The 26,922-nt window shown below is 55.7% G+C and overlaps 2 protein-coding genes across 3 annotated transcripts in view; one reads left to right on the forward strand and one right to left on the reverse strand.

Moving 5' to 3' along the window:
* Positions 1–4,745: 4,745 nt before the first annotated feature.
* Positions 4,746–10,381, forward strand: Tmem150b (transmembrane protein 150B). Of its 2 annotated transcripts, none has more exons than XM_023707944.1 (7): positions 4,746–4,875; positions 5,030–5,133; positions 5,418–5,477; positions 5,570–5,637; positions 5,872–5,999; positions 7,616–7,799; positions 9,807–10,381. In XM_023707944.1, the coding sequence occupies exons 2-7, from the start codon at positions 5,066–5,068 to the stop codon at positions 10,097–10,099; spliced, it is 801 nt and encodes a 266-aa protein (XP_023563712.1). In that variant the 5' UTR covers positions 4,746–4,875; positions 5,030–5,065; the 3' UTR covers positions 10,100–10,381. The 2 variants fall into 2 exon arrangements, with proteins under 2 accessions (XP_023563712.1, XP_004647761.1); XM_004647704.2 differs by having other exon boundaries at positions 4,750–4,834; positions 9,807–10,380.
* Positions 10,140–26,922, reverse strand: part of Brsk1 (BR serine/threonine kinase 1) — a 22,970-nt gene continuing 6,187 nt past the window's right edge. The window contains exons 5-19 of the mRNA XM_004647681.1: positions 24,145–24,261; positions 24,048–24,081; positions 23,899–23,967; positions 21,760–21,906; positions 21,296–21,327; positions 20,892–21,062; positions 18,949–19,046; positions 18,582–18,741; positions 18,330–18,390; positions 17,610–17,979; positions 17,160–17,208; positions 16,961–17,084; positions 16,062–16,260; positions 13,392–13,481; positions 10,140–10,777 (exon numbers count right to left, since the gene is read on the reverse strand). Of these exons, the coding sequence (XP_004647738.1) occupies positions 10,620–10,777; positions 13,392–13,481; positions 16,062–16,260; positions 16,961–17,084; positions 17,160–17,208; positions 17,610–17,979; positions 18,330–18,390; positions 18,582–18,741; positions 18,949–19,046; positions 20,892–21,062; positions 21,296–21,327; positions 21,760–21,906; positions 23,899–23,967; positions 24,048–24,081; positions 24,145–24,261 (1,879 nt within the window). The 3' untranslated portion in view covers positions 10,140–10,619. The remainder of the gene's footprint in view (positions 10,778–13,391; positions 13,482–16,061; positions 16,261–16,960; positions 17,085–17,159; positions 17,209–17,609; positions 17,980–18,329; positions 18,391–18,581; positions 18,742–18,948; positions 19,047–20,891; positions 21,063–21,295; positions 21,328–21,759; positions 21,907–23,898; positions 23,968–24,047; positions 24,082–24,144; positions 24,262–26,922) is intronic.

Below are 26,922 nucleotides of genomic sequence, written 5' to 3' on the forward strand. Positions count from 1 at the left end.
GGTCCCTGTGCTTTGCTAAGCTTGTTCTGAGTAGGTGCTTTAGACCACTGAGCCATCTCTCCAGCCCCAAACCATAACATTGTTAAAGACAAATTTGGGCCAGGGAGATAGCTCAGTGCAATAAGTTCTTGCCTGGCAAGCACAAGGTCCTGAGTGCAATCCCTGGTACCACCAAAAGGAAAAGAAAAAAAAGACAAATTTCTGAGGCAGGAGGACTACCATGAGTTTGAGATCAACATGGGCTAGATAGTGAGTTCAAGACCAGCCGGGAACACACAGTGAGACTCTGTCTCAAACAAAATAAAACAAAACAGAAGACAAACGTATTACCTAGCTGACTCAGATATTAGGAAAAGCCATGAGAGGGGGCTTTTGCTCCAGACACCTCACTGGATACTTTAGTAAGAATCGCTTCCTCAGGATTTTGTGTTTGAGACCAGGAGGAGGCCAGAGGGTGGGAAACACAGAGAGCAGGAAGAGGTCGCTGCCTCGAGGGCAGCGCGAGGAGGCGTGAGCGGCATCTGATTCCGAGGCCTCCAGGAGAGCTCAATGACTAAACCCTCCGCTACAGCTCTGGGAAGCCAGCCACCTGAAGAGGGACTGGGATCAGAATAGTCACAGAAGGGGGCCCTGAGGCACACCCTGCACGCAGTAGTGACCAAAAGAAGATGGACCGTCCCCTGAGATGGAGGTGCCAGGGATCAGACCCATCTTAGGAGCAGTACCGAAGGGCCCCAGGGTACCCTCTGCTTCCTCCCTCTGGCTGGACTGTCACCCCTACTGAGGAACCGTGGGCTGTCGTGACTGCAGAGCAGCAGGAAACCAGCCTGCTGCTGGATGGTGGCCTGTGTCTCTCTGTCCTCTTCGACCCTGGCCTTCCTTCCTTCCAGCCGTCACACCTCAGGGAGAGTGGTCACTTGGAGGAGGTAACTCACCATTTCTTAAGACCTTGAGGCTGTAACCAGGACGGCTTTGTTTTCTCCCACTCCTGTTTAGTCACTCTCAGAAGTCCAGTTCCCCTCTTGGGAAGAAACATCGTCTTGCTTTACACATGCACGCAGGTCTAGTGTGTTGCCTTCCTCTCGAGGAGATGGAAAGAAATCGTAAGTATGGGCAACTAAAGGTAAAATTAGGCGCCGGGGAGATAGCTCAGTAGAATAAGCACTTGCCTGGCAAGCACAAGGGCTTGAGTTCAATCTCCGGCTCTGCCAAAAAAAAAAAAAAAAAAAAAAAGGTAAAATCGAAAGAGCAGAAAGAGCCCCCCCCCATGCAAATATGTCCCAAAGACCCCACTATTTTTCCTCACCTTGGATAATGCCCTCTAATGCCTGAAGTTAAAAAAGGACTATTACCTGTAGTCATCAACTCCAGGGCCCAAGGTTTGCTTACATCTTGTAACAGCCCTCTGGACACTCCAATCTTGGGAGTCCAAAAACCCGATGGGGGTCTGGTGAAATAGCTCAGCAGACTGCGCACCTGCTTAGGCAAGCGCAGGGACCACAGATTGCCAGCCCCGCCCCCAGGGCGGGCCGAGCTGGCCACACAGTCTGGGTGAGGTGGCGCATGCCTGTAATCCCGGTGCCGGGGAGGCTGAAAACAGGAGGATCACTATGAGTCCGAGCTGCGTAGTGGGACCCTGTGACACCAAATGCGTTAAAAACAAGAAGATGCCAGTTGGTTTACAGTGCTGGTCTTAAAAGATCCCTTCCTTTGTATTCCACTGCGCACAGATTCCCAGCGAAAGCCCTCCTGGCCAGGCCTCTCACCAACTTGGATCGTGCCTCCGCAAGTGGTCAGAAGCAGTCCTTCCTTCTGGACATGTGCTCTCCCGTGGCTTGCTTGGCCCGCTTTGGATCTTCCCAAGGCAGAGTCCTGCAGTGTGCGGACGACCCACTGCTCTGCGCCTCCCAGAGAGCTCAGCCAGCACGCACGCTGCTGAACGTGCGCTCTTTCTTTCTTTCTTTCTTTCTTTCTTTCTTTCTTTCTTTCTTTCTTTCTTTCTTTCTTTCTTTCTTTCTTTCTTTTTTTCTTTCTTTCTTTCTTCTTTCTTTCTTTCTTTCTTTCTTTCTCTTTCTTTCTCTTTCTTTCTCTCTTTCTTTCTTTCTTTCTTTCTCTCTCTCTTTCTCTCTCTCTTTCTTTCTTTCTTTCTACTTAATTTTCTAGCAGACAGACGTTACAGGGTTTCTGGGCAGTCTAAGGCCCAATTTTTCACCTATGGGGTAAAATATTTGGGCCTTACCATATCTCAGGAAACCCAAAGACTGAAGGAAGAAATAACTGAACTTTCCTTCCAGCAGTCCAAGACCCTAAAACAGCTAAGGGGATTCCTAGGAATTACAGGCTTTTGTCACCTTTGGATAGCTGGATATGGTGAGCTCAATCAACCCCTCTACCAGCTTATAAGGGAAGCACAGAAGGCAGATGTTTACATTTATTTATTTATTTATTTATTTATTTATTTAGTGGCCAGCTCAGCCTGCCCTGGGCACAGGGCTGGCGCAGCATGTGGTGCCGGGGATTGAACCCTGGTCCTTTGGCTTGCCTATGCGTGCCCAAGCAGGTGCTTTAGACCACTGAGCTATCTCACTGAGATATTAATATTTTAACCTGGGAACCCAAGTCTCAAACCGTATCCTATAAATTTGTAAACGACTTTCTTTCTTTCTTTCTTTTGGAGATACCAGGGATGGAACTCAGAACCTCGCGCTTGCCAGGCCCCTGAGCTATCTCCCCGGCCCCACTGTATCCAATAAATTTGAGCAAGTGATTCTGAAGGCCTGGCACTGAGTCTGCCAGGAGGACACCGCTTCAGTCTGCACACTGATGAAATGCGGGGCACGGCAATGGGAGTGCCTGTACAGTTGCAGGATCCAGGAGCTGCTCGACAGGCTGTGTACTGGACACGGTAGCACAGGGACAGTGTGCATGCCTCAGAGCTTCGGCCACCCTGGTTGTGCTGGTGCCGGAGGCATCCAAGCTGACCTTAGGCCAAGACCTCAGAGTGCACAGCCCTCACGGTGCGGAAGGGCTGCTTTCTCTCAAAGGGAGCCTACGACCGACCGGCAGACAACTGACTTCTTAAATACCAGGCTGCACTCCTAGAAGAAGCAGGCATTCAAGTGAAGACACGTTCCTCCTTACACTCTGCCACCTTCTACCAGAAAGGGAGGAAACTGAGGCTGAAAGGCAGGGCTACGAGCAGGCAGCGCCCCACACGTGCTTACCCAGAGAAGACTCGGTGTGCTTTCCTTTCCACTTTGCTCTTAGCAGGACGGAGCGGAGCGCAGCGCCTCCGCCCAGCACTGGCCTCCTTAAATTGCTATGTAGCCCAGGATTATCACACCTAGCGCCTCAACTCTCGGGCCTGAGGCGTTTGGGATTATCCCAGCTGTTCCCCTCGGGGACACACAGCCCAGTGAAGAAGCCAGGGATTCTGTTTCCTTGCCGAGCAGGGAGCCACACCTGTAGAGACGGGCACAGCACCTCAGGCTCGGGAGAACTGGTGAGAACCAGTGCAGTGCAGGACAGGGACTGGCTCCACGGGGTGCTCCTGGCCATTACCTCCTTTCCCTCTGTACATCACCAATGTCATCTCTTCTCACCCTTCCCCACTCAAGAATCTGCTATGGCTCCCCAGTGCCCTCAGGATAAGACCCAAGTCCTTTATGGCATTAGAAACCTTTGGATTTTGATTACTTTTTTCTTCTCCATCTATTGCTGAGAGTCTGGTCACAAACATTTGTGGCATCCGTTTATGTCTCTCTCGCTTCCTCATCTTCCTCTCTGAGTACCGGGGAACCTAAAGTCCTCCCCCCAGGGACTCTAGAGATTATTCAGCACTTAGGGCCTTAGCCCCTTGGGTCTCCAAAGAGATGAGGGGACTATTACTCAGCCGCTAAAAGGCGCACACATGTGCTACAGCATGGATCCAGTCCGGGTTCCCTATCAAGTCAGGTAACTTAGGCAGAGAAAGTCCTGCCCTGAGGCGGAGGGCCCCATCTGGCACTGCCTTGCTGCGGGCAGAGTCCAGAGCAGCTCTGACTGGGAAAGTGAATGAAGATTTCAGACACTGATGTCCTCGATGAAGCTCCCTCCCAACCACCTCTGGCAGCCAGGAACTCCAACATGGCGGAGAGGGAGGCAAGGGAGAACAGGAGCAGGGGAAGTGGACTCTCGGCCCCACCGCTGGCGGCGTGAGAACAGAAACTGCAACCTGAAAGCGGGGTGATCTGGGGTCCTGCGCGGTCCCTGAGCAGGTAAGGGGGCGTGGACACCTTGGGCTGAGCAATGGTGTACTCCGCAAGGGACTGTGCACCCTGTGGAGCCCGCACGCAGGGAGGGAGGGGCCAGCCTCTGCAGGCTGAGGCAGGAGGACTGGGCAACTGGGCAAGACCCTGTCTCAAAATCAAGTACAAATGAAAAAGGAGTGGAAATTCAGCGCAGTGGGAAGGTCCGGGGTTCAGTCCCCAGCAGGGGTGCACAGCTGGGGGCCTAGATAATGCTGAGCACTGGAGACTCAGATTTCTGAGTCCCGGCGAGGATGAGGGCTAAGATTGTATGCTGCCTACACTAAGCTGGAGGGAGGAAGTTAGGGGCTCCCTGAAGTTGGGCTGCTGCCTGCTAGGTTTGCAGGAGACAGGAAGTGGTGGCTGGGGTGAGATCCGGGGCAAGAGGCCAGTCAGACCCAAGGCCACGCAGAGCACCATTGCCTGTCCTGCGGCCCGGACTTTGCCTCTGCGCCCGGGGACAGCCAACTGCCTGCTAGCCGGCCGCACCCAGCAAGCCTTCCAGCGTGCTGACACCCAGGCTGACCCTTGGAAGGAAGAGACTGCAGGCGGTGACCACGGCTAGCGGAGGACGGAGGGTGGACTGGAGGTTAGGGGGAGCTTGGGAAGACGGAGAGCATCTCCAGCCAGGGCAGCTCTGACTCCGGAAATCCAGAAACCGCTTCTGCCTGGCAGCAGGGCAGCAGGGGAGGCAGAGTGAGGCTGAGGGCCCTCACACCTGAGCACCGGCTCCTTCCCTCCAGGCCGAGGCCGCCGGCCACTGCCTCCCGCAGGACGGCATGCAGGGCTGCCTGACCCTTCTGCCCATCTTCCTGGCACTCTGGGCTATCGCTGGCGTCTGGATTGTGTAAGTGTCAGAGGCCGGATGTATGTCAGGGTCTGAGGGAGGAGGGAGCCAGAAGTCTAGGTTTGTTTTGTTTACAGAGTGAAGTGTATGTTTGGTTAAAAGAAAGACAAGGGCCGGGGATATAGCTCAGTGGCTTAAGTGTCTTCCTGGCAAGCACAAAGTCCTGAATTCAATCCCTGGTACTAAAAAAAGAAAAAAAAAAAAAGTTGAAAAAGAAAGAAAGAAAAAAAGACAGACTGGCCTTGAACACCCCTACTCATTCTCCTGTGTTCTTCCCACCTCAGTTTTGCCATCGCTGTGGCCAACCGGACTGTGAACCTCACCCAAGGATTCCCCTACATCAGGTAGTTGGGGTACGTGGGTGCCTACAGGAGGATGGGGTGGGCACTGGCTTGGAGGTGCCATAGGATGACAGCGGACTCCTCTGTCTCCCCAGTATCTGTGGCTCCTACCCGCCTCAGAGCTGCATCTTCAGCCAGGTTCTCAATATGGGGGCTGCTATGGGTAAGTGTTCCTGCCCTTTTCCAAGTACTGCTACCCCAAACCCGCCACACGGGGCCCGCTAGCACCAGTCCAGCACCCCCGCCGTGATCTAGGGGTCCTGGCCCTGCCTCTTCCCTCAGACCGAGGGGTCCAGGCCCCAGCCATCCTCCACCCGGGACCACGGTGGTGATGGTGGTGGTGGTGGTGGGGTTACCTGGTGGGCTTCAGTCTCAGCTCACGTCCCTCTCTTCCCAGCCAGCTGGATCTGCATTGTGCGTTATTACCAGCTCCGGGACTGGGGCGTCGGAACGCGGCTTAACCAGGTGACCATGTGGTCCGGGCTCATCTGTGCTCTAGGAACCTCCATAGTGGGCAACTTTCAGGTGAGACAGCGTGGGCAGGGCACCAGTGGACTACAACCCCGGCGTGCCCTGCGGCGGAAAGTGCGCTTGCTCTGTGGACCCAGATCGCACTGTCTTCTGGGACTTGTAGTCCCCGCGTGGTTCGCAGCCTCGTAGGGCGGACAAGCCCTCTATTGGGACCGACGGTCCTTCAGGAGACCCTGTGTCCAGTGGGCCTGGTGGAGCCCAAAGAGGCTGAGAGGCTTCTTTCCCAGGCTGCTTTCCCGTTGTCACTTAATGATGCAATTATCTTGATATCCCACTCTCGGTGTTTGGCACCCTGGGGGTGTGCAAAGAGAAGGCTTCACGCAGCGTTCCGTTCCTTCTGTCCCTGTCCAGCCGCGCTCTAGGGGGCCGCGGACCATACTCCAGAGTTTCCCAGCAGCTGGTCTGCGCAGCTCAGAGACGAACTCAGAGCTGTGCAGCCTAAAGGGCTATAGACGAAAGAACCAAACCATAAGAGGAAGCTCATTAATTTTGCTATTTTATTTTATTGTCACATCGCTGACATGCAGCCTTTCTTGCTGCAGTAAGAGTTGGGGTGACCCCCAGGGCGTTTAGGCAACACTCTGCCCCATCTTATCGCCATAGCATTCCAAGGGCTCGTGCAGTTACTCCTGCGCTCCTTACGCTAGCATGTGGCCTTCCTGCCGCAGAGCTTCCCTGCAGAGCCGCTAGTGCGCGTTTCCTCCATCGCCCCCTCCCAGAAATGTGTCATACTTAAATGCTTTAACATATACTGTGTGCTGTAATTCACACATCTTGTATTCTCTAACCACTTTTATCCTTCAAGAACCAATTTTTTTCCTTCTTTTTTTTCTCTTTGGGGTGGCCACAGAACACCACCCTGGGGCCGGGGCTGGGCTGACATGGCTTGTGGTGTTGGTCCCTGTGGGCTTGCCTAAGAAGAACGAATTATTTATTTATTTATTTATTTATTTATTTATTTTTGTGGAACTGGGGATTGAACTCAGGACCTTGTGCTTGCCAGGCAAGCGCTTATTCTACTGAGCTATCTCCCCAGCCCCAAAGAAACAACTTTTAAAGATGGGTGTGGGGGCTGGAGAGATGGCTCAGTGGTCTAAGGCACCTACTTAGAACAAGCTTGGCAAAGCATCAGGGACCGCGGTTCAATCCCCCAGCACCACATGCCAGCCAGCCTGTCTCTACTTCAAGAGTTTTCTTTCTTTCTTTCTTTCTTTCTTTCTTTCTTTCTTTCTTTCTTTCTTGTATTTTAGGGAAGGATCTACAGGGTATTCAGAGTCTCACTACTAACTCTGGTAGTGATCTGCCTATTTGCAGCCTCCCAAGAGCTGGGAGTACAGGCCCGCTACCATGCCCAGTCTCAATTGCTGTCTCAGTGCACCCCGGGGGCGGGACCGGCAGGCAGGCTGGGGATTGATTGCACCTCTGACCCCTGTGCCTGCTGGGCTATTGGGTGGACCCACCACACCCAGCCTTAATCACAGTCTCAGCTTGCCCGGCACAGCCTGACAGCGCAAGGGATCGAACCTGGACCACTCCTGTTTTCTGAGCATCTACTTTGTGTTCCTCTTCCTTGCTAGAGTTTTCCTCACTACTCTCGTCTCTTCTCCCAGGAAAAGAACCAGAAACCCACACACCTGGTGGGGGCCTTCCTCGCCTTCGTCTCAGGCAACACCTACTTCTGGCTGCAGTGCTTTCTGTCCTGGCGGATGAAGAGCCTGCCCCAGCCCGGGGAGCCCTGGGTCCGGCCGCTGCGCCTGAGCCTGTGCAGCCTGTGCAGTCTCCTCATTGTGGCCAGTATCCTTCTGGGGCTGCTGGGGGTGGGGGCAGGGCGGTTCCTCTCAGGGGGTCAGTGTCCCAAGCTCTTGCTGTGTGCCACTGTGGGTGTCCCTTCCCATCTCTGGGGCTCTGCCTGGGACCATAGCTGCCTCTTGGTAAGTACTAACGTTGAGGCCAAATTTCCCCATATTAGTTGGGGACACTTCCACTGGCTTCTTTAATTCTGGCACCTCGGTTTCCCCTTTTGCCAAGCCAGGTTGGAAGGCATCAGTGGGCAGGGCAGCCACCAGCCTGCTGGCCTGTGCTGAGCAGGCTCCATTCACAGAAGTGTAGGGGTGCTGCCCATGCTGGGTCTGTGCCGCTTGGCTAGGTGCCCTGCCTAGGGCCAGGGAGGCCCAGTGGTGGCGAGTACAGCGGCCCCAGGTTCCATCCTGGGACTTCACAGAGGTGACCGGGCAGCATCTACTCCAGGGCCACTGGCAGAGGCTGCCAGCCAGGGCTGAGCTCTGGCAGGCAGAGTGGAGAAGCTGCTTCTAGCAGATCAGGCTTGGCTGCCTCCCGTTTGTGAAGAGAGAAGCGGGGCCAAAGGAAGCCAAGGGCCCGGGGAGGCCCAGCTGCAGGCAGAATGGGGGTGGCAAGCTCATTTCCCCCAATAACCAGTGACGGCCTGCTGTGGGGGCGGGGCTGGCCCTGTGGGACCTGGCCTGTCCCTTCCAGCTGGCCCCTGAGAAGCTTCCAAATCAGCAGTGCCGACAGCCAGCTTGGCTGCGGTAAGCCAGACAGCTGGGCTAAGTGCGGCCACAATGCACAGAGACCATGCGGGAGTCAGACGGCCCTGCTGCAGGTGCTGCCGTGGACTTGGCGGGGGTGTAGGGGCAGGTTTGCGTGGAAGGTGAAGCCAGCACTGGTGCCAAGTGCTCAAAGAGGAGCGGAGGCAGCCGGCTCTATGTGGAGGCTGTGAGGTCTCCAGAGATGGGATGGTGGGCTCTGGCCCGGCTTGGGGGCTCGGACCTCTCCCTGGCTGCAAGACTCCCAGGGCTAGGGCTGGCCTGGAGGGGTGAGCTGGACCTGGACTGGAGGAGAGGGGGGGAGGATGCTCCAGGGAAGGTTCAAGCAATACCTTGTCCAACGAAGCCCTGAAACAGCTTCGGCCTGCCCTGAGGTCACACAGCTCAGAGGATATGTGCGTGGCGGGGACAGAACATGGCTTTTCTGTTTTTGTTTGGTTTAGGTAGGGCCTTGCTGTGCATGCCAGGGTGGCCTGAACTCACAGCAACCCTCCTGCCTCAACCTCCTGTGTGCTGGGGACAGACGTGCTCCACCACGCCCAGCTTCTGGTTTTGTTCTGTTTGAGGCCTGATCCCTGTAGTCCAGGCTGGCCTTGAACTCGGTCTTGTGTGTGCCACCATGTCAGCCCAGAGGGATTTTTGACTGAACCTGGGGATCAGGCAGGGATGGGCAGAGAAGCGGAGCCAGATGAGGACAAGAGGTGCTCACTGGGCAGAGAGGGAGCGGGCAGGGACTCCCAAGGGGCTGCCTTGGCACCACGGGGATGGTGGCATTGCCTCAGAGGTGCAGACACCCAGAAAGAAGGACGGATTGCGGGGTGGGGGGGGAATGGGAGAGACAGGTGTAGGAGCTGTGAGTCGAGTGGTGGCAGTGGCTGGAGCCGTCAGGGGCTGCGAGAGGTTAACTGGGTAAGAAGCCCCTTGAAGCCTGCGGTAGGGGCACACTCCTGTCACCCAGCTCTCAGGAAGCCGAGGCAGGAGGATCACAGAGAGCTTGAGGCCAGCCTGCGGTACACAGAGTTGAAGGCCACTTTGGACCATGCAGCCCCCACCACAAAAAAGAAACTGTCTTTTGCAGTACTGGGGCTAGAGTGCTGATGGCCTCTGTACGGACAGAGGTCACCAGGTGACCCAGGGCCGGAGCCCACCAGAGTGGGGTTAGAGGTGGGTGCGAGCGTGGGGCCGGCGCGTCCGCGACAGCGAGCCAGCACAGGCCCTTCCTTGACCCGGCGCACAGTGGTGGTTCTCCACGTCTGGCCGCAGCGCTCGGCCGCCGCCGCCTGTGAGTGGGCCTTGGCCATGGGGCTCTTCGCGCTCTTCGGGCTCTTCGCCGTGGACTTCTCAGACCTAGACAGCTGCAGCCTGTGCCTGCGGCCACAGGGTCCCCAGGACGCACCCCCAGGGGCCTCTCCGCCCGCAGCTCCGAGTGGCACCAGCGCCGCCGCAGAGCACCCCTGTGCTGGCGTCTGGACGCTTGGAGCCGCCCTGGAGCAGGCACCCCGCGCTCGCCTGTCCCTCCCGATACAGTGAGGGGGGGCACCCAGGAAGCCAGAGACCAGCCTTGCTTTCGTCCCTGATCAAGGCTATTTATTATTATTTTTTGTTGTTGCCGCCCCGGCAGAATCAGAGACATGGACGCAGGCAGGAACACGCGAAACCAGAACTCCTTCCGGGAGAGCAAATCCGTACAGAAGGTCATAGGGGTCGGGGAGGAGGGGCCCAGGGAGGGAAGCTGGGGATGACACAGGGACAGAGGGCCCTGTCCGGATCTGCTAAGCCACCCCAACCAGCTCCCGTCCCTCCCCCACCCCACCCGCAGAGACTGATCAATAAATAAAATAATAAATTAATCAATAAATAAAATAGAAAGAGCTCCCTGCCCCGTCCCCCCACTCCCCCCTTGGGCATGGCCCTGGAACCCCAGTCCCTGCAGGGCGGGCCGGTTTCTGGGTCCCCCCTCCCGATGTACTCCTTGGGCCTTATTTACAGATTCACAGTTAGGGGGCAGGGAAGGGGGTGGAGGGGTCCCCTCCTTCCCTGGCCCCTGGGGTCAGGGCAGAGGGGTCCCGTTGGTGGCCAGGAGCTTCTTGTCCTTGGGGGGTCCTCGGCGGGGAGAGCCGCTCAGCTCAGGGTCTGGGCGGCTGGGAGGGGGCTGCAGGCTTCGGGGTGGGGTGCCGGCAGGCCGGGGCTGCACCCCGTTCTTCTCATCTGTGAAGGACAGGAGGAAGAATCGAGTGTGGGCTGTGATGCCTCTCAGACCTTGGGAAGCCTGGGGTGGCCAAGGCCTCCCTCAGAGGCACCTCATACCCTAGAGGGGGCGGGAGGGGGCAGGTCATCCGCCAATTGGCTGTCCTGTAAGGGGGCTGCATCAGATCTCCAGAACCCTGGGGCACTGGAGACCAGGCCAAGATAGTCTGGTGAGACCCGGGCCCAGCTGCAGAGAACTCCTGGGGCCACCTGGGAGCTGGTGACCCTGAACTGACTGAGAGACTACTGGGTGGAGATACTCCTGGGGGTGGGGAGATAGCTCAGTAGAGTAAGCACTTGCCTGGCAAGTGCAGGGGCCTGAGTTCAATCTCCAGTACTGCAGGAAAAAAAAAAAAAAGATACTCCTTGGTATAGTGCTGGCAGCCCGCTGTGCCCTGCCGGGTGTCACAGGCCCTCCTGTGGGTCTGACTTCCCACGAGGCCATTTTCTGCCAGTGACAGCAGGGGCAGTTCCAGGGGCTGAAAGGGACAGCCTGAGTTCTGCAGATGCAGGCCCACTGCTCTGGAGATGCTGGGTGCTGGGCTCGAGGGGTCTGGCCTGAGGCTCTCCACCTCCCAGGACCCCATCTTGGGTTTTTCCCTCCAGTACGGGGACACTGCATCCAGGGCCTTCATCCTGGGGTCATCTCCAGCCCTACAGTCCCTCTTGCCCAGGCTGGGCTCACACTTGAGATGCTTCCGCCTCAGTCCTGCGGAGGGGCCAGGCTCTCTGTATGGGATGAGGGTCTGAGGCTCCTGGAGTGCCTGCTGGCTCCGAGTCTAAGGTTGGACCTGTCGGGATCCCTGGTCGCTGAGGCAGTGGGGTTCAAGGGGCCTAATTTGCTCCTTGGTTGCCTCTAGCAACCAAAAGGAAACACAGTGCCTGGCCTGGGTGCTGCTGACATTTGGGGCCTGAATGACCCTCTGAAGTGAGGGCTGGCCTGTGAATCACAGGGCCGTTCCTGGTACCGTGGATGGACCCCTGCCCAGAAGATGCTGTGGCGCCCTTCTGCCATCTCCAGTCAAGGCAGCTCGTAAGCTACCCTGGCTTTCCTCACGACCGTCTGCCCTGCTCCTTCCCGGCTGTCCTTTTTAATCTTCACCTTGCTTTTTTTTTTTTTTTTTTTGAGACAGGGTCTTGCTAGGCTGACCTCGACCTCAAAGTTAGACCCTCCTGCCTCAGCTTCCCAAGTCTTGGAATTACAGGTGTGAGTCATCACATCCCACTTTCTCTTGCTTTTTTCTGTCCCTGGGCCAGGGACCTGTTGAAAACATTCCCCTGTGGGAAGGAAGACCTCATGTGTGGTGATCAGGGTTACAGGCTTTAGACAGGGAAACTACTGTAGATTATCTAAGTATGTCCAATTTAGTCCTACTTTCCCAGCCAGGTATGGAGGTGCCCATTTGTAACCCCAGCACTTGGGGAGGCTGAGGCAGGAGGATGGCCATGTTGGAGCCCAGCCTGGGCAGTTTAGCGATGCCCTGGCTCCATTTTCATTTTTTAAAAAGGGCAGGGAATACAGCTCAGCGCAGCAGCCTTGGGTTTAACCTCCAGGATTGGGGAAAGCAGGGAGCTTTCCCAGCGGAGGTCAAGGTCAGCCCCTTTCCTGGGTCCCTCTGCCTGCGCCCTTTCACCCTTTCACGGGGAGAACACAGCATCTGGGTGGTCCTAGAGAAGCCCCAGGGCAGACGTGGGCCCTGTGGGATCCACGTACCCTACAGGCCTGTTCCAGAGAGGCTTCAGAGTCTCGAGTCCCCGGCTGTGCTATTGGCTGAATGCTGAGTCCCCCCAAATCCAAACACAGAAACTCTAGCCCCGAGGTCAGGGTGTTAGGCAAGAGATCTTTGGGAGGTGATTACTCACAGGGGTGGGGCCCTTGTGAATGGAATTGGGGCCCTGACGAAAGAGACCTCCTAACTGCCTGTGGCAGCACACACCCTTGTAATCTCAGTACTGTGGGAAGCTGAGATAGGACGCAGGGCAATTTAGAGACTGTCAAAATAAAACTAAAACCAGGGCTTGGGAGGTCCTCAGAGTGAAGGCCCTGTGCTCGGTTCCCAGTAGGCGAGCTCCCTGCCTGTGTTCCCACCAGGGACCAGCAGTAAACTGCCCGCTCTGGACCAGCTGGAGGTCGCGCCTCCTCGACCTTGGACTTTCAGCCTGCCGATGCTGAGCAATGCCACTTCTGTCTTCTGTCGGCCACCTGGTTCACGGTTCTTTCTTATTGCAATCAGAATGGATTAAGACACTTTGGCAAGACCTGTGGCCATGGCAGGCTTGGCTTTGCTCCTTGGATGCTAGGGACACAGGCCTTAGCAACAGGTCCAGCGGGAGCTCAAGTTCTTGGGTGCCGGGGACATCTAAGTCCTGCAAAGGGGGCGATCAATTTGTCCCAGTTTTAGGCTAAATGTCTTGAATCCGTGCAGACAGGGCTGGCTGGCTCCCCACCTCGAGAGAGCGGAGGCCTGGACCCTCTGCGGCTGAGGTCCTCCCAGAGGCCTCTGCAGGCTGCTCTGCCGGTCCACAGGAAGCCCCTCTCAGGGCCCCGACGCCGCCCGCGCCCAGCCCCACCCACCTGCCAGGGCTTGCACAGACGGCTGGTCGTGTGTGCTCAGCAGCTGCGCCTGGATGGTCTCCACCACGCGCTTGAACCGACGGCTGGGACCTGCGGGCAGAAGGAAGAAGCACGCTGATGGCAGTTGGGGGGCGGAGCGGTCCTCAGCCTGCAGGCCCAGCTCGTCCTCCACATGCGAGACTCTCCTCCTCTGGGACTCAGTTTCCTGGGCTTCATAGTCCCAGCCCCACACGCACACACTAAACTGACCAGGCCAGGGAGATGGTGGAGCAGCCTGCCTGCCTGGCAAGCGCAAGGTCCTGAGCTTGATCCTTGGCACCAAAGAAAAACAAGAAAAAAGAATATTAAAAACAAAAAACAGGGGCTGGGGAGATGGCTCAGTAAAATAAGTGCTTACCTGGCAAGCGCAAGGGCCTGAGTTCAATCCCTGGTTCCACCAAAAAAAACCCACAAAAAACAAAAAAACAAAAACAAAAAACCCTGAAACTCAGACGCTTCAACTTAAACTAACAACAGGATTGGTTTCTATTTACATAGAAGCTGTTGCTTTTCCATTCTAGTTGAGTCTATGAAGAACCAGAGATGTAAAAGAAAAAAAAAATCTTTCTTTTTTAAAAAAAATGTATTTAGTTCAGGGTCTCACTACCCAGATCGGACTTGTACTGGTCCTCCTGTTTTCAGCCTCCCAAGTGCTGGGATTACAGGCGCGCACCACCACGCTCAGTTTCAATCACTTTCTCAGCGCATCCCAGGAGTGGGGCCAGCAGGGCACACCAGGATTGAACCCGGGTCTCTGCATCTGCCTAAGCAGGTGCTCTCATCCACTGAGCTATCTGGCTGGCCCTGAAAAACAAAAATCTTAAGATGGAGAAAGGAGGCTGAGGCAGAAGCATGAGTTCAAGCCCAACTGGGACAATTTTGTGAGATCCTGTCTCAAAACCTAAAACAAAAAAGGGCTGGGATGTTACTCAGTGCAAAGGCCCCGGGCTCAGTCTCCTACACAGTCCTCCCTCATTTAGTGGGGAGGTTTGTTCCAGACTCTGCATTAAGTAAAACTCAGTGCGGTAGTGACGTTATACTTATTTTAGTACTTATACATATTTTTAGGCTTTTTTTTTCTTTGTGACTGGCTCAGTCCACCATAGGGGTGGGGCTGGCACAGCATGTGGTGCTGGGGATCCACTGGTGATCCCTGTGTGCTTGCATAAGCTTGCCTAAGAAAGGCACTTTATTTTTTTAAATTTTATTTATTTATTTTTTTGGCGGAACCGGGGATTGAACTCAGGCCATTGTGCTTGCCAGGCAAGCGCTTATTCTACTGAGTCATCTCTCCAACCCTGAAAAGCACTTTAGACTGCCGAGCTATCTCTCTGGCTCCTATTTTAAGGCTTTATAAACATTTCCTACACTCTTATAAACCTTTCCCATACTTTTAAAAAACTTATAATGTTCTTAGATGACAATATGCAATGTATTAATTATTGTAACTGTCCTACTAACCTGTTTTGAAACTGTCTCATTGCTATTTCTTTTTCATTAAAATTAATAAAAAATGGGACTGGGAAGATGGCTCAGTAGAATAAGCGCTTCCCTGGCGAGCGCAAGGGTCTGAGTTCAATCCCCGGTTCCGCCAAAAAAATAAAAAAATAAAACATTTTTTAAAAAGTAAAAATACTTATCATGGTCTTAGCCATTCTCTAAACTCATAAGCCTACATAATTTTAACAACATACATATACTACTCGGTACTGAAAAAATCCTGTGATGTAGTGAAAAATCCGCAATAGATAATTTAGATCAATATTTTTTGAAAATCTGCAGGACAGTGAGTCCGCAAAAGTTGAACTGTGAAAAATAGCAAGGGATTACTGTATGCCCCCCAAAGAGAAAAGTCCTCATATTAGTCTTTAAGGCATCCCTTGTTGTTCAAAGGCCCACCAGCAGGGCTCAAGAACCAAGTAGAGTGGAAAGCAAGGATTCCTGGGGGTTTCCTCGCTTGTGCCAACTTCTGATTGGCTGTGGCTGCCTGATGCTAAAGTTGCTGAGGCAGCAGCTCAGCTCAGCAGGAAGAAGCACGATAATTGATTGGTGATGTCTGTTCTGAGCAGGGACCTGATCTCTGAAAACAGCGCTTGCTTGTCTCTGCCCTTCTGATCTAAGGTGAAGTGGAAGTAGTGGAAGAACACCGCTGTCCCCTGTGGGGGAAGGAGACCTAGGCTGACCCTAGTTTGCTATGGCATACTGTGGCAAAGCCCATCTATCCAACTACGACTAGTTTTTGCTTTTTGGTACTAAGGACCAGACTCAAGACCTGGAGGTTTTTTTTTTTTTTGCGGAACCAGGGATTGAACTCAGGCCCTTGTGCTTGCCAGGGAAGCGCTTATTCTACTGAGCCATCTCCCCGGCCCCAAGACGCCGCTTAGCTATCTCCCCAGCACCCCCCCTTTTTGTACAGTGGGTGGTTATCCACACTCAGGGGCTGCTTGGAATAATGCTGTTGACATGGTCAATGCCCACAGGCGACCAGGGAAGGAAGGGCGGGGGCATCTGGGGACAGAGGGGCTCACAGAGCTGGTGCCGGCTGCTGCCATCTCCCTGGCCTGGTTGCCCATCTGCTGGCCTCCAACACCCCAGCACTGGTCTGGGGCACAGTCTAGTCAGCAGTCTCACCAGAGATGAGAGTAAAGGTGACAGAGTAGATGCCACCTCCACTGCTGCCGTCCCGGCGGGGGGAGGGCTCGGGGCCCTCAGAGGAGCTGATGTCCACCTGGAAGCGGACAGGCTTCTGGAAGACGGAAGGGCCGCCGCTGGCCTTGTATTCAGCCCTGAAGCTGGTCTGTGACAGCACACTGTGACTCAGGCTGGGGATCTGAAAGGTGGGGACACAAGATTCAATGAAGTTGATTCCTGGTACCACAAAAAAAAAAAAAAAAAAAGATTCAATGAGGGACTCTTGGGTGGAACACAAAGCCACCCTACAATTGGCTCTGCCCAGCCAACTCTGAATCTCCTTAGAAACTGGGGAAGGCACAAGAGACAAGGCCTTGGGACACCCCAGCGCCTGCTGGGACTTGTAGTTTCTTCTGCCCCACAACAAAGACAAGGCATCAAAGGAGAGGTTGAAGAAGCAAACCATAACTCCAGGATAGCTACTGGACAGCACCAGGCTCCGGGACTGCATGACACCCCTGTCTCTCTCCCTGCTCTAGTCCCACCTAAGCTGCAGGGTCCAGCAACATATCCTCTCGCCCTACAGCACAGCAGCACAGGGCTAGCTCTAGGCAGTCCCTAAAGCCTGCTGGGAAATCAGCGCCTTCTGCCATGCCTGTACCGGTGGCAGGGACATGGGGACTCATGCACCGTCCATGGAGACCTGGGAAACTCACTGGGGTACTGTTTCCTCACCCCAACCCCAGGGCCAAGTAACTCTTTTCTGCCTCCCTGCCCCACCAGACTAAAAAGCCACGCAGCAGCCTGTGAGCCCCAGGAGGAAGCCCCACCCGGCCACAGTGGCCAGGCGCTGGGCTTCGCAGCTCTGGTGCACAGGCGAGGGGTCACCGGCTCCTCACCGACAGGAAGGCGTGGACGATGTCCGCTTTGATGCTGCTGAGCGGTTTGTCCTTGAGCACGAGAAATATTTGTTCTTCTTTGTCCAGCGAGATGAAGTTCCCAAACCAGGAGCGCTTGGCCAGTCTGAGGGAGGAACAGGACGGGTCGGAGGGCGCAGGGACGATTCCCCTTCCCTCCACTTCCCTTCCTGCCACTCACTCTGGAGAGGACTCTGGTGTCAAACTGGACATCTCCTCCGCGGTGGGGACTGGGGTGGGGAGAAAAGAGCACACGGTCAGCACCTGCCACCGTCCTCCAAGCCCGGAGCAGACTCCTTCCCCATGTTTCTGACCCCAGTGAGCTCCTCTTGCACACCAACTGGTAAACTCCAAGACATGGGATTTACAGACTAGGCCACACCCCGGGACGTTATGGGCCGGTGGGGAGGTGACCCAGGGCAGCAGGGGCGTGGGCTCCTCGTCTGGAGAGCGGGGCTCACCTCTTCTCCCCTGAAACCTGCAGCTGCACCCCCACCCGCTCTCTCAGGATGTGGGAAGCTAGCCTATCTCTACTTGAAGGTCCCGCGGGGACATCCCAGGATGCACAAACGGAGCGCTCTCCGCAAGCTAGGAGCCGGAAGCCCTTGTACCCTAAGCCCCCTACCCGTACCCTGCATCTTGCGCCTGTGGAAGCGAGGGGAGCCCAGGAAGCTGTTGCGAATGGAATTGAGCCGACTCCTCCAGGCTGCTCCTCCGACGCCACCGCCGGGGCTGGGGGGTGGTGTCGTCCCTGGGGTCCCCGTGGGGCTGGCCCGGGGTGTGTGCAGGGGCGAGTGCAAGGGGGTCCCTCCGGAGGAACGCGGGGAGCCTGGGGGTCCGGGCAGGGGTGTGGAGCGGGCACTGGGAGGTGGGGGCTGCTCCCCGGCGCCCCCGCCTCTGGGGCCTCGAGAAGGTAGCGTCTGCGTTTTAGACGTCGGGGAGCCCCCGCCTCGGGCCTCATCTACAGCCCCAGGTTCGGGCGAGAAGGAAAACACTGGACTCTGCGGAGAAGCGGGCAAGGTGAGGGTGGACTACAACTCTCAGGAGGCGCTTCACGCGACACCCGCGCACGCTCGCAGGGCCGGCCCCGAGGCACGCCGGGACTTGTAGTACAGTCAGTCCCCTCCTAGTCCAGGTTTGGGGGTGCAGACTGTCTGCACAGCGCCCGGGGTGTAACCGCAGCTGAGCGGGACAGCGAACAGTAGGTGTTCAATAGGCTTCTTTTTTCAGCGCTGAGGATGGAACCCAGGCCTTCATGCAACCTGGCCAAGCACTCTACCGTGCACCCCACCAGCCCAGCCACATCCCAAGTCCCCAGGGCTTTTAATTCTCTGAGGGAGCCGGGTCTTACCCTTGGGCTGCTTAGAGGGCTGGAGGAGAGGCCTGTGGAGGCGCCACTGACGCTACGGGATCTGTTTCCAGGAAAGATTTTTAAAATTAGTGGGGAGGGCTTCAGAAGTCTTGTGGATGAGGAAACTGGTCCCAGGAGGAAAAGAGACTCACCCCAAACACACCGTGCACATGAGGGTGGGCAGGGACCAGAATGCTGTGCTCCCAGCATGGCTGGGCACCGGGGAGCCCCTGGAGGGTCAGAGGTGCTCACCTCTGGCTGTGCTGGGCCATCTCCAGGGCCCGGCGGGTGGGCACTGGGGAGCCGCCGCCCCCTGCATCGGTGACGCTCAGGACTTCCATGGACTTGCGCTCTGGCCGCCGCTTCCCGTGCCGGCTCAGCATGGGGGAATCCACCCGCTTCCGAGGTGGGTCTAAGGGCCGAGAGTCCCCCCCAGTCAGGGAGTGATCTTCCCCAAGGCACACAGTGCTACCCAACTGCCTCACAGACGGCCCAGGTGGGGAAGCTCAGGCTCGGGCAAGGCGGCAAGGCGGAGCTGATGAATTCCTAGCTGTCTAAAGCCAGCGAACAGGGCGACAGCCCTGTCCTTCCTCCTGCATCCTGGGCCTTGGCTTCTCACCAACATCATTCCGGGGAGGCAGGTCCTGGTCTTCACAGCTGGGATACCGCTCTTTCCGATCCAAAAGCAGGTAATAGATCATCTTTTCTTGGTTCTCCCTGAGATGGGAATGGGCTGGGTAAGCGAGGGCAAAGGGCTCAGCCTCTTTAGGGTTTAGGGCCTTTCAGTAGCCCTGCCTTGGTGACATTTTCCAGCTACTAAATGGTTAGTTTCCTTTGGCTCAGGGCATGTCCCAGCTTCATTTTACTCAATAATGTCTCACACTTGGGGACCTACTAAGTGCTCCTATGTACTTCATGGGCAGTACTTAATGTACTGTCAAGCCTGCCTCAGAATTTTTGGAATGATGGCACATACCTGAAACTCTGGGAGGCTGAAGCAGGAGGATTCCAAGATTGAATCCAGCCTGGGCAACGTGGTGAGGCTCTGTCTCAAAATAGATTCAACAAGGGTTGGCCCGACCAAATGGCTCAGCCGATTAAAGCGCCTGCAAGCAGGCGCAGGGGCCCGGGGTTGATCCCTGGGCCTGCTGTGCTGGCCCTGCCTGCCTTGCCCTGGGAGCGCACTGAGACTGCAGTGGTGGTGCAAGCCTATAATCCCAGCTCTTGGGAGGCTGTAAACAGGTGGGTCACTACACTTCTAGTCTAGTAGTGAGACCCTGAACACCCTGTGGACCCTTGCCTAAAAGTAGAAAAATAAATAAATGAATACAATAAAAATATAAAGAAAAGATAAAGAAAACAGGACCAGAATAAACCTTGCACTCTCAAAGTGGAGACAGAGCCTGACCCCAAGGGGACACATTGCTTATTTATTTTGTCTTTTTGAGACAGGGTCTCCCTATGCAGTTCAGGTTGGCCTTGAGCTCACTTTGTAGCCCAGACTGGTCTTGAACTCGCAATGATCCTCCTGCCTCAGCCTCCTGCATGCTGAGATTACAGGTGTATGCCACCACACTTAGCTTTAAAAATGGGTTCTTACAAGCTTGGCAAAGCACAGGGACCACGGTTCAATCCCCCAGCACCACATGCCAGCCCGCCCGCCCCCTGGTGGGCTGAGCTGGCCACACACACACACACACACACACACACAATGAATAAATAAATAAATAAAATTTAAAAAAAAAATGGGTTCTTAGACGAGCCTGCAGGGACCAATGTTTTTTTTTTTAAAAAAAATTTTATTTATGTGTGTGTGTGTGTGTGTGTGTGTGTGTGTGTGTAGCCAGCTCGGCCCACCAGGGGGCAGGGCTGGCTGGCACGTGGTGCTGGGGGATTGAACCGCTGTCCCTGTGCTTTGCTAAGCTTGTTCTAAGTAGGTGCTTTAGACCACTGGGCCATCTCACCAGCCCTGGGGCCAATGTTTGATCCCTGAACCACATGCCCCGCCAGCCCCGCCCCCAGGGTCAGTAATTGGGTGTGGTGTCCGCTGCTTCTGATCTCAGCACCTTGCGAGGCTGGGGCAGGAAGATGGCCAGTTGGTCTCAACCTGTAAATTTAGCAATTTACAGGGACCCTGCCTGTTTCAAGACATAACAAAGATGTGTGTGTGTGTGCGCGCGCGCGCGTGTGCGCGCATGTGCGCGCGCAACAGCCACAATCCCTATTACTGCCAAAAATAAAAATAAAAAAAGTGGCTGGGGATAGAGCTCAGCAGTGCAGTGCCTCCTTAGTAAGTGTGAGGTCCTGAGTTCGACTCCTAGTACACATGAATAAACAAACAAGCAAACAAAGTGGGGATCCAGCTCAGTGTGAAGGTCCCAGGTCCCAACTCCTGCACGGATGCGGGCTGTGGGACCGCCTCTGCGTTTATTCAGCTACTCGGTCTACGAGGGCGCGGGGCGCCCCCTGCCGGCTGCTACGGGAGCTGCGGCACAGAGGCCTCCCTGCGCGGGTGCGGGTGTGGTGCTGGTGAGGGCCTGGGCCGGGGTCCAGGGGTCTTACTCCTCACTGCGCAGCTCGCGGTGCAGCCTCTCGCGGTCTCTGAAGCAGCCCAGCGACGCCATGCTCTCCAGGACGTCGGGGTCCAGTTCTCCGTTGGAGGGCAGGCTCCGCATGGCTACCCTGCGGCCCGGGGCCGGCTCCAGACAGGGGTCCGGCTCATGCTTCCCGCCCCTGGAAGGGGGAAAATGTGAGGTATCCCGCATTCTCTACCCAGCCTTCTTCATCTAGACCCAGGATCTCGGGCCCAGCCCGCTCCCGGGACAGGGCCCAGGTCCAGCCTCCCCCCAGGACCCAGAAGCCAAGCTCTTAGGCCACTGTCTTGCAGGAATCCTGGCATCCCTCCCCCGGCTTCTTTCTACGTCTTCCTCCCCAGGGACCCACATGTCCCCGTGCCCCTTACTCACAGGTACCAAGGATGTTTCTGAATTTGCTCCAGCTGTAAGGAGGCCATAGAGAAGCGCGAATGAGGCTATATGCACGTAATAGGCACGCACTTAAAGTTGATGGGGTGGCCTCACCGTTGGGAGTCCCTTGCCATCAACTTCCCCACAAAAGCAGGATGTTAGCATGTCTCCCCCTCGTGGCGGCTGAGCGCAGCGACCCGCGGCCGCACAACTCGGGACCCGCGACGGAAGCTGCTCGCATGCGCAGTGGCAGCGGGCTCAGAGTGCATCCTCGCCAGGGGCCAGTCTACGCATGCGCCCTTTCATGCCCGCGCCTCCCTGGTCCAACCTTGCCCTGTTTGTGGGGAACCTGAGGCTGCTGCTCATCGGTGACCCTGGTTACTCCAAGGGCTGAGGACAGGACGTGGCCCCCGACCCCCAAGGCTCATCTCCCTCCACGCCCCTGCCAGGCTCCCTCAACTCACGCTGAGCCTCTTTTCGGGCTCCACCTCGATCATCCCGCGCAGGAGGCTCTGGCAATCGGGAGGGATGAAGTGGGGCATGTGGAAGACGCCTCGCTTCACCTTCTCCAGCAGCTGCCGGAGGTTGTCATCGTCGAAGGGCAGAGCCCCCTGCGCAAGAAGTCACCAGGCCCTGACTCAGCTGGGGTTTAGATTCCCCAGCCACACATCTCACCCTTGACCTTGGACTCTCATCCCTTCATGGGTGGGGAAACTGAGGCACAGTGAAGCCCAGCATCCCCCCCCCCTTTTTTAGTATTGTGGCATAAACCCAGAGTATGCTGTTTTATTTTTACTTTTGGAGATAGGGTCTTTTTAAGTTACTCAGGCTGGGTTTGAATTTTCCATCCTCTTGCCTCAGCCTCCCTGTGAGCTGGGATTATAGCCCTGTGCCACTGTGCCCAGTGAAGCCCAGCACTTTGCCCAGCTGCCTGGCACTAGCACAGAAGAAGGGGGCTGACCCTCGTTCATTCGCTCATCCGCAGCAAAGCGTGCACCCCTGAGTCAAGGAGCCCCAGCCTACGGGGACAGCAGGGGGACTGCGGACAGCAGCAGAGCCCTGAGTGTGCTGAGCCCTGGATCTTGGCTGTGTCCTTCTCAGAGAGGACACTGCTGCAGTGGGAGTCATGTGATGTGAGGCCGAGCCTGGAGCCCTGCAGCTGCAAGCTGGAGCCACCAGCAGCCAGGCAGAGGGATGGGAGCCTGGCTGGCCCCGGCTGCTCGGGCCGCATGGCCTCCAGCACTGGGAGAGTGCGCTTCCCCTGTCCCACGCCACTCACACTGTGGCCATTTCCTACAGCAGCAGCCCGAGGACACCCACGGGGGAGGGCAGAGTGTGCACCCCAGAGTGGCAGACATCGAATGCCAGGGCCTCATGGCGACACGGGGACCAAGGGGAGAGGGGTGGCAGCCAATGACGTAGTTGCAGGGGGCACGAGTGCTGCAGCGGAGAGCGAGATGCTGGCTGTGGATGGCAGGCTCGCTCCGCCAGTCATGGCTGTGTGGCCCTGGCAGGCTGTGGCACTTGTCTGGAAACAAGGGCAGGGCCGACACCACCTGCGTCACAGCCCCGGGTCAGGGTGGGCTGGCCTAGTGCAGGCGGAGGCGGGGTGGGGTGGGGGCCGCAGTTCTGCGCTGCTGGTGTGCATTCAGCACCCACTGCACCCGGGCTGGGCAAATCACCTGGGATCTCAGGCTGGGGACAGAGAATATAGGGGGTGTGCATGGCAGGGAGCTAGGGAGAGCGCCTCTGTACGCTGGTGTTGGGGCCAGGAAGCCCAGCTTTGACTCAGAGCCCCTGGCTCCATTTCCTCTCCTCCAACGGATGCAAGGAGCTGGGTATGGTGTGCACTTAGGGAGACTGAGGCAGGGGGCGCAAAAGCTTGAGCCAAGCCTGGGCAACCTAGCAAGACTACCTGAAAATAAAAAAAAAAAAATGCAAAAGGGCTGGGGCTGTCGCTCAGTGCAAGAGTACAGCTCTGAGGGTTCACTTCCCTGGTGCTCTTCCAAGGGCCAGACACCCGCAATCGTCTACAGCCCCGCAACTGCCGCTGCGTAGAACACTGCCCGGGAGAGGAGGAGACTGAGGCCTGGCTGGGGAGCTGCCTGCTGGCCAGGCTGAGGGGGCAGGGCCCGGAGGCCAGCCTTTCCCCAGTGACGCAGAGGCTGGTCAGGGTGTCCTCCACTGACTCCCCGCGGGCTCCCCGCCCAGGAAGGCGATGGCCACGCAGCCTCCTCTTTCTCCTGCACTGGTCTCTTGGCCTAGCAGTCAAGACGGCCAAGGCTGAGCGGGGCAAGGGGCTGCACGCCTACGATCCCAGCACTGGCGGAGGTCGAGGCAGGACAATCCGGCCTGGAATATACAGCGCGCTCAAGGCCAGCCCGAGCTGCATAGTGAGACCCTGTCTCAAAACAGCAGAGAAACAACGGAGGCGGGGCCGGGGAGATGGCTCAGTAGGATAAGCGCTTGACTGGCAAACGCAAGGGTCTGAGTTCAATCCCCGGTTCCGCAAAACAACAACAACAACAACGGAGGCAGCCGGCCCTCAGGTGGGCGTGCTCCCCACAGCTCTGCGCTCCCCGCCGCGCAGGCGAGGCACCTACCACCAGCAGGGCGAAGAGGATGACCCCGCAGCTCCACATGTCTGCTCGGCGGCCATCGTACTTTTCTCCCTGGAAGAAGGGCCGGGTGAGGGCGGCTCTCGGCGGCCGGCCGCCTTCCCCGCCCGCCCGGGGCTCCGCAGCCCGCTCACCTTGATCACCTCCGGGCACGCGTAGTGCGGGGACCTGCAGGAGACCAGCGTGAGCCGCAGCCGCGCCCCCGCCCCGCCCCGCGCTGGCCGCACTCACCCGCAGCTGGTCTCCAGGAGGCTGTCCCCCACCTGCAGGGACGCCATGCCGAAGTCCGCGATGCGGATGTTGTTCTTCTCGTCCAGCAGCAGGTTCTCGGGCTTCAGGTCCCTGTGGCTAAGGGGACAGGCGGGGGGTTCAGCCCTGGCCACGGACCGGGCTGGGCCCCGAAGCCATCTCGGGGTCCCCACTCCTCTGTGCCCTGCATACCCACCCCTGGGTGTTTCGTAGGGACTTCACGCACTGGCTTTTTTGGTTCTACCCATAAATATTTGATTTTTTTTTTTGTCAGTGACAAATATTTGAAAAGGTACAAAATAAGTTGTTTGTGGTGGTACTATGGATTGAATGTAGGGCTTTTATGCTGAACTACAACTCCAGTTCTTTTTATTTTAATTCATTTTATTTTTGGTATCAGGGATCATACTCCAGACCTCGAGCTTGGCAGGCAGGTGTTTATGCCATTGAGTTACATCTCTGGCCCTTCCTGGTCTTAATTTTTTTGTTTTTTAAATTTATCTTTAAGGGCCGGCTAAATAGTGGATGAAAGCACCTGCAAGAAGGCGCAGGGGCCGGGGGTTCAATGCCCAGGGCCTGCCGTGCCAGCCCTGCCCCCAGGGCACACTGAGACAGCGCTGAGACTGGGCATGGTGGCGTGCGCACCTGTAGTCCCAGCAGCTGGAAGGCTGTAAACAGGAGAATCACTACGAGTCAATCTAGTAGGGAGACCCTGAACACCCTGCAGACCCTTCCCTAAAATATAGGAAAAAAAATTACCTTAAAAAATTATCTTTTTATTTTGAGCCAGGCATGGTGGTGCCCATCTGTAATCCCAGCACTCGGGAGGCTGAGGCAGGAGGATCACTAAGAGTTCGAGGCCAGCTGGAGTTGAACTTACGATGTACCTGCCTCAGCCTCCCAGAGCGCTGGGATGAGAGGGGGCACCACCACGCCCAGGTTGCAGTTGAATCTTTTGAGGTCAGTAGGGCTGGTAGGGAGCTGATTTTTTTAAAATATCAAAATGTTTCGGGCTGGGCAGAGAGCTCAGTAGTCTAAGCACCTGTCTGGCAAGTGCAAGGACTGGAGTTCGATCTCCAGCACCACAGGCCGCACCAGCCCGGAACCCCAGGCACGGTGGCGCACGCCTGTAATCCCAGCCCTGGGGAGGCAGAGACAGGAGGATCACTGCGAGTCTGAGCTGCAGAGTGAGATCCTGTATCAAATAAATAAACAACAACAGGGGCCGGGGAGATGGCTCAGTGGAATAAGCGCTGCCCTGGCAAGTGGAAGGGCCTGAGTTCAATTCCCAGTTCCGCCAAAAAAATAAAAAAATAAACCAATAACAGCAAAAAAGAAACTTCAAAATATTTCCATACTGATTATGTATTTAATATACTAATAAAAAGTTCAAGGGGCTGGTGAGATGGCTCAGTGGTCTAAAGCACCTACTTAGAACAAGCTAAGCCAAGCAAAGCACAGGGACCGCGGTTCAATCCCCCAGTACCACATGCCAGCCAGCCTGCCCCCTGGTGGGCTGAGCTGGCCACACACACACTAAATAAATAACTAAATAAATAAATAAAATACATTTAAAAAAATTCAAAAAGAGAAAAAATGTGTTATCACAAAATTATTTTCCAGTTACTATATATATATATATACATATATATATATATATATATATATATAATGTGTTTTGATTATTCAGGCCTCTAATTTACAGCGATCGTCCCGTCTCAAGCTTCCTGAGTGCTGGAGTTAGAGGCCTGGGTTTTCCTTGTTTTGTTTTTACAGAAGATTTTACAGAGTCCACCAGCCATCTTTGGGCTGCATGTGGGATGTACACCTGCAGTCTCAGCACTCAGGAGACCGAGGCAGGAGGATTGCCACCGGTTTGAGGCCAGCCTGGGCTACCCAGTGAGACCCTGTCTCAACACACACACACACACACACACACACACACACACACACAGCCATTTTTCACATGAAAATATGTATGAAAGTTTTGTTTATAAGCATGAAAAACTGTAAACATCCCGCTGTCACGTGGGGATGGATAAACAACTCTGGTGGATCTGCACAATTGAATTGTGGTCAACAACAGGAGCAAAGAAAACATTTCCATGGAGAATCATTAAGAAATACAGCCGTCTGAAGCTGATTACCGGTGTCTCCCCCAAAAACTTCCCCTTCTGGGCCAAACGCAAGATCTAAAGGTCAGATTGTGGCTGGGGCGCGCAGCCCACTTCTGTAATTCCAGCACTCAGGAGGCTGAGGCAGGAGAATCACTGCGAGTTCAAGGCCAGCTTGGACTACATAGCAAGATCCTGTCTTAAATCAAAACTAAGGAAAAAACAAAACAAAACACAAATCCTTTCCTAAAGAACACAATTTATAACTGAGATGTTGAAAAGAAAACATTTTAGAAACAACAACAACAACAAAAAAAAACAAAAACAAAAAAACTAAGGGCCAGGGAGATAGCTCAGTAGAATAAGTGCTTGCCTGGCAAGCGCAGGGTCCTGACTTCAATCCCCTTTACCGGAAAAAAAAAAAAAAATCAAAACCAAAACACAAAAATACAAATAAAGGTCAGGTGGGGTAGCAGCTCAGAAGGCGTGCTGAGGGGGCTGGAGAGATGGCTCAGTGGTCTAAAGCACCTACTTGGAACAAGCTTGACTAAAGCATAGGGACCGCGGTTCGAACCCCAGCACCACATGCCAGCCAACCCCGCCCCCTGGCGGGCTGAGCTGGCCACACACACACACAATTAAAAAA

This window comes from Octodon degus, unplaced genomic scaffold (genome assembly GCF_000260255.1).
Source record: "Octodon degus isolate 3935 unplaced genomic scaffold, OctDeg1.0 scaffold00320, whole genome shotgun sequence".
NCBI classification, from domain to species: Eukaryota; Metazoa; Chordata; class Mammalia; order Rodentia; family Octodontidae; genus Octodon; species Octodon degus.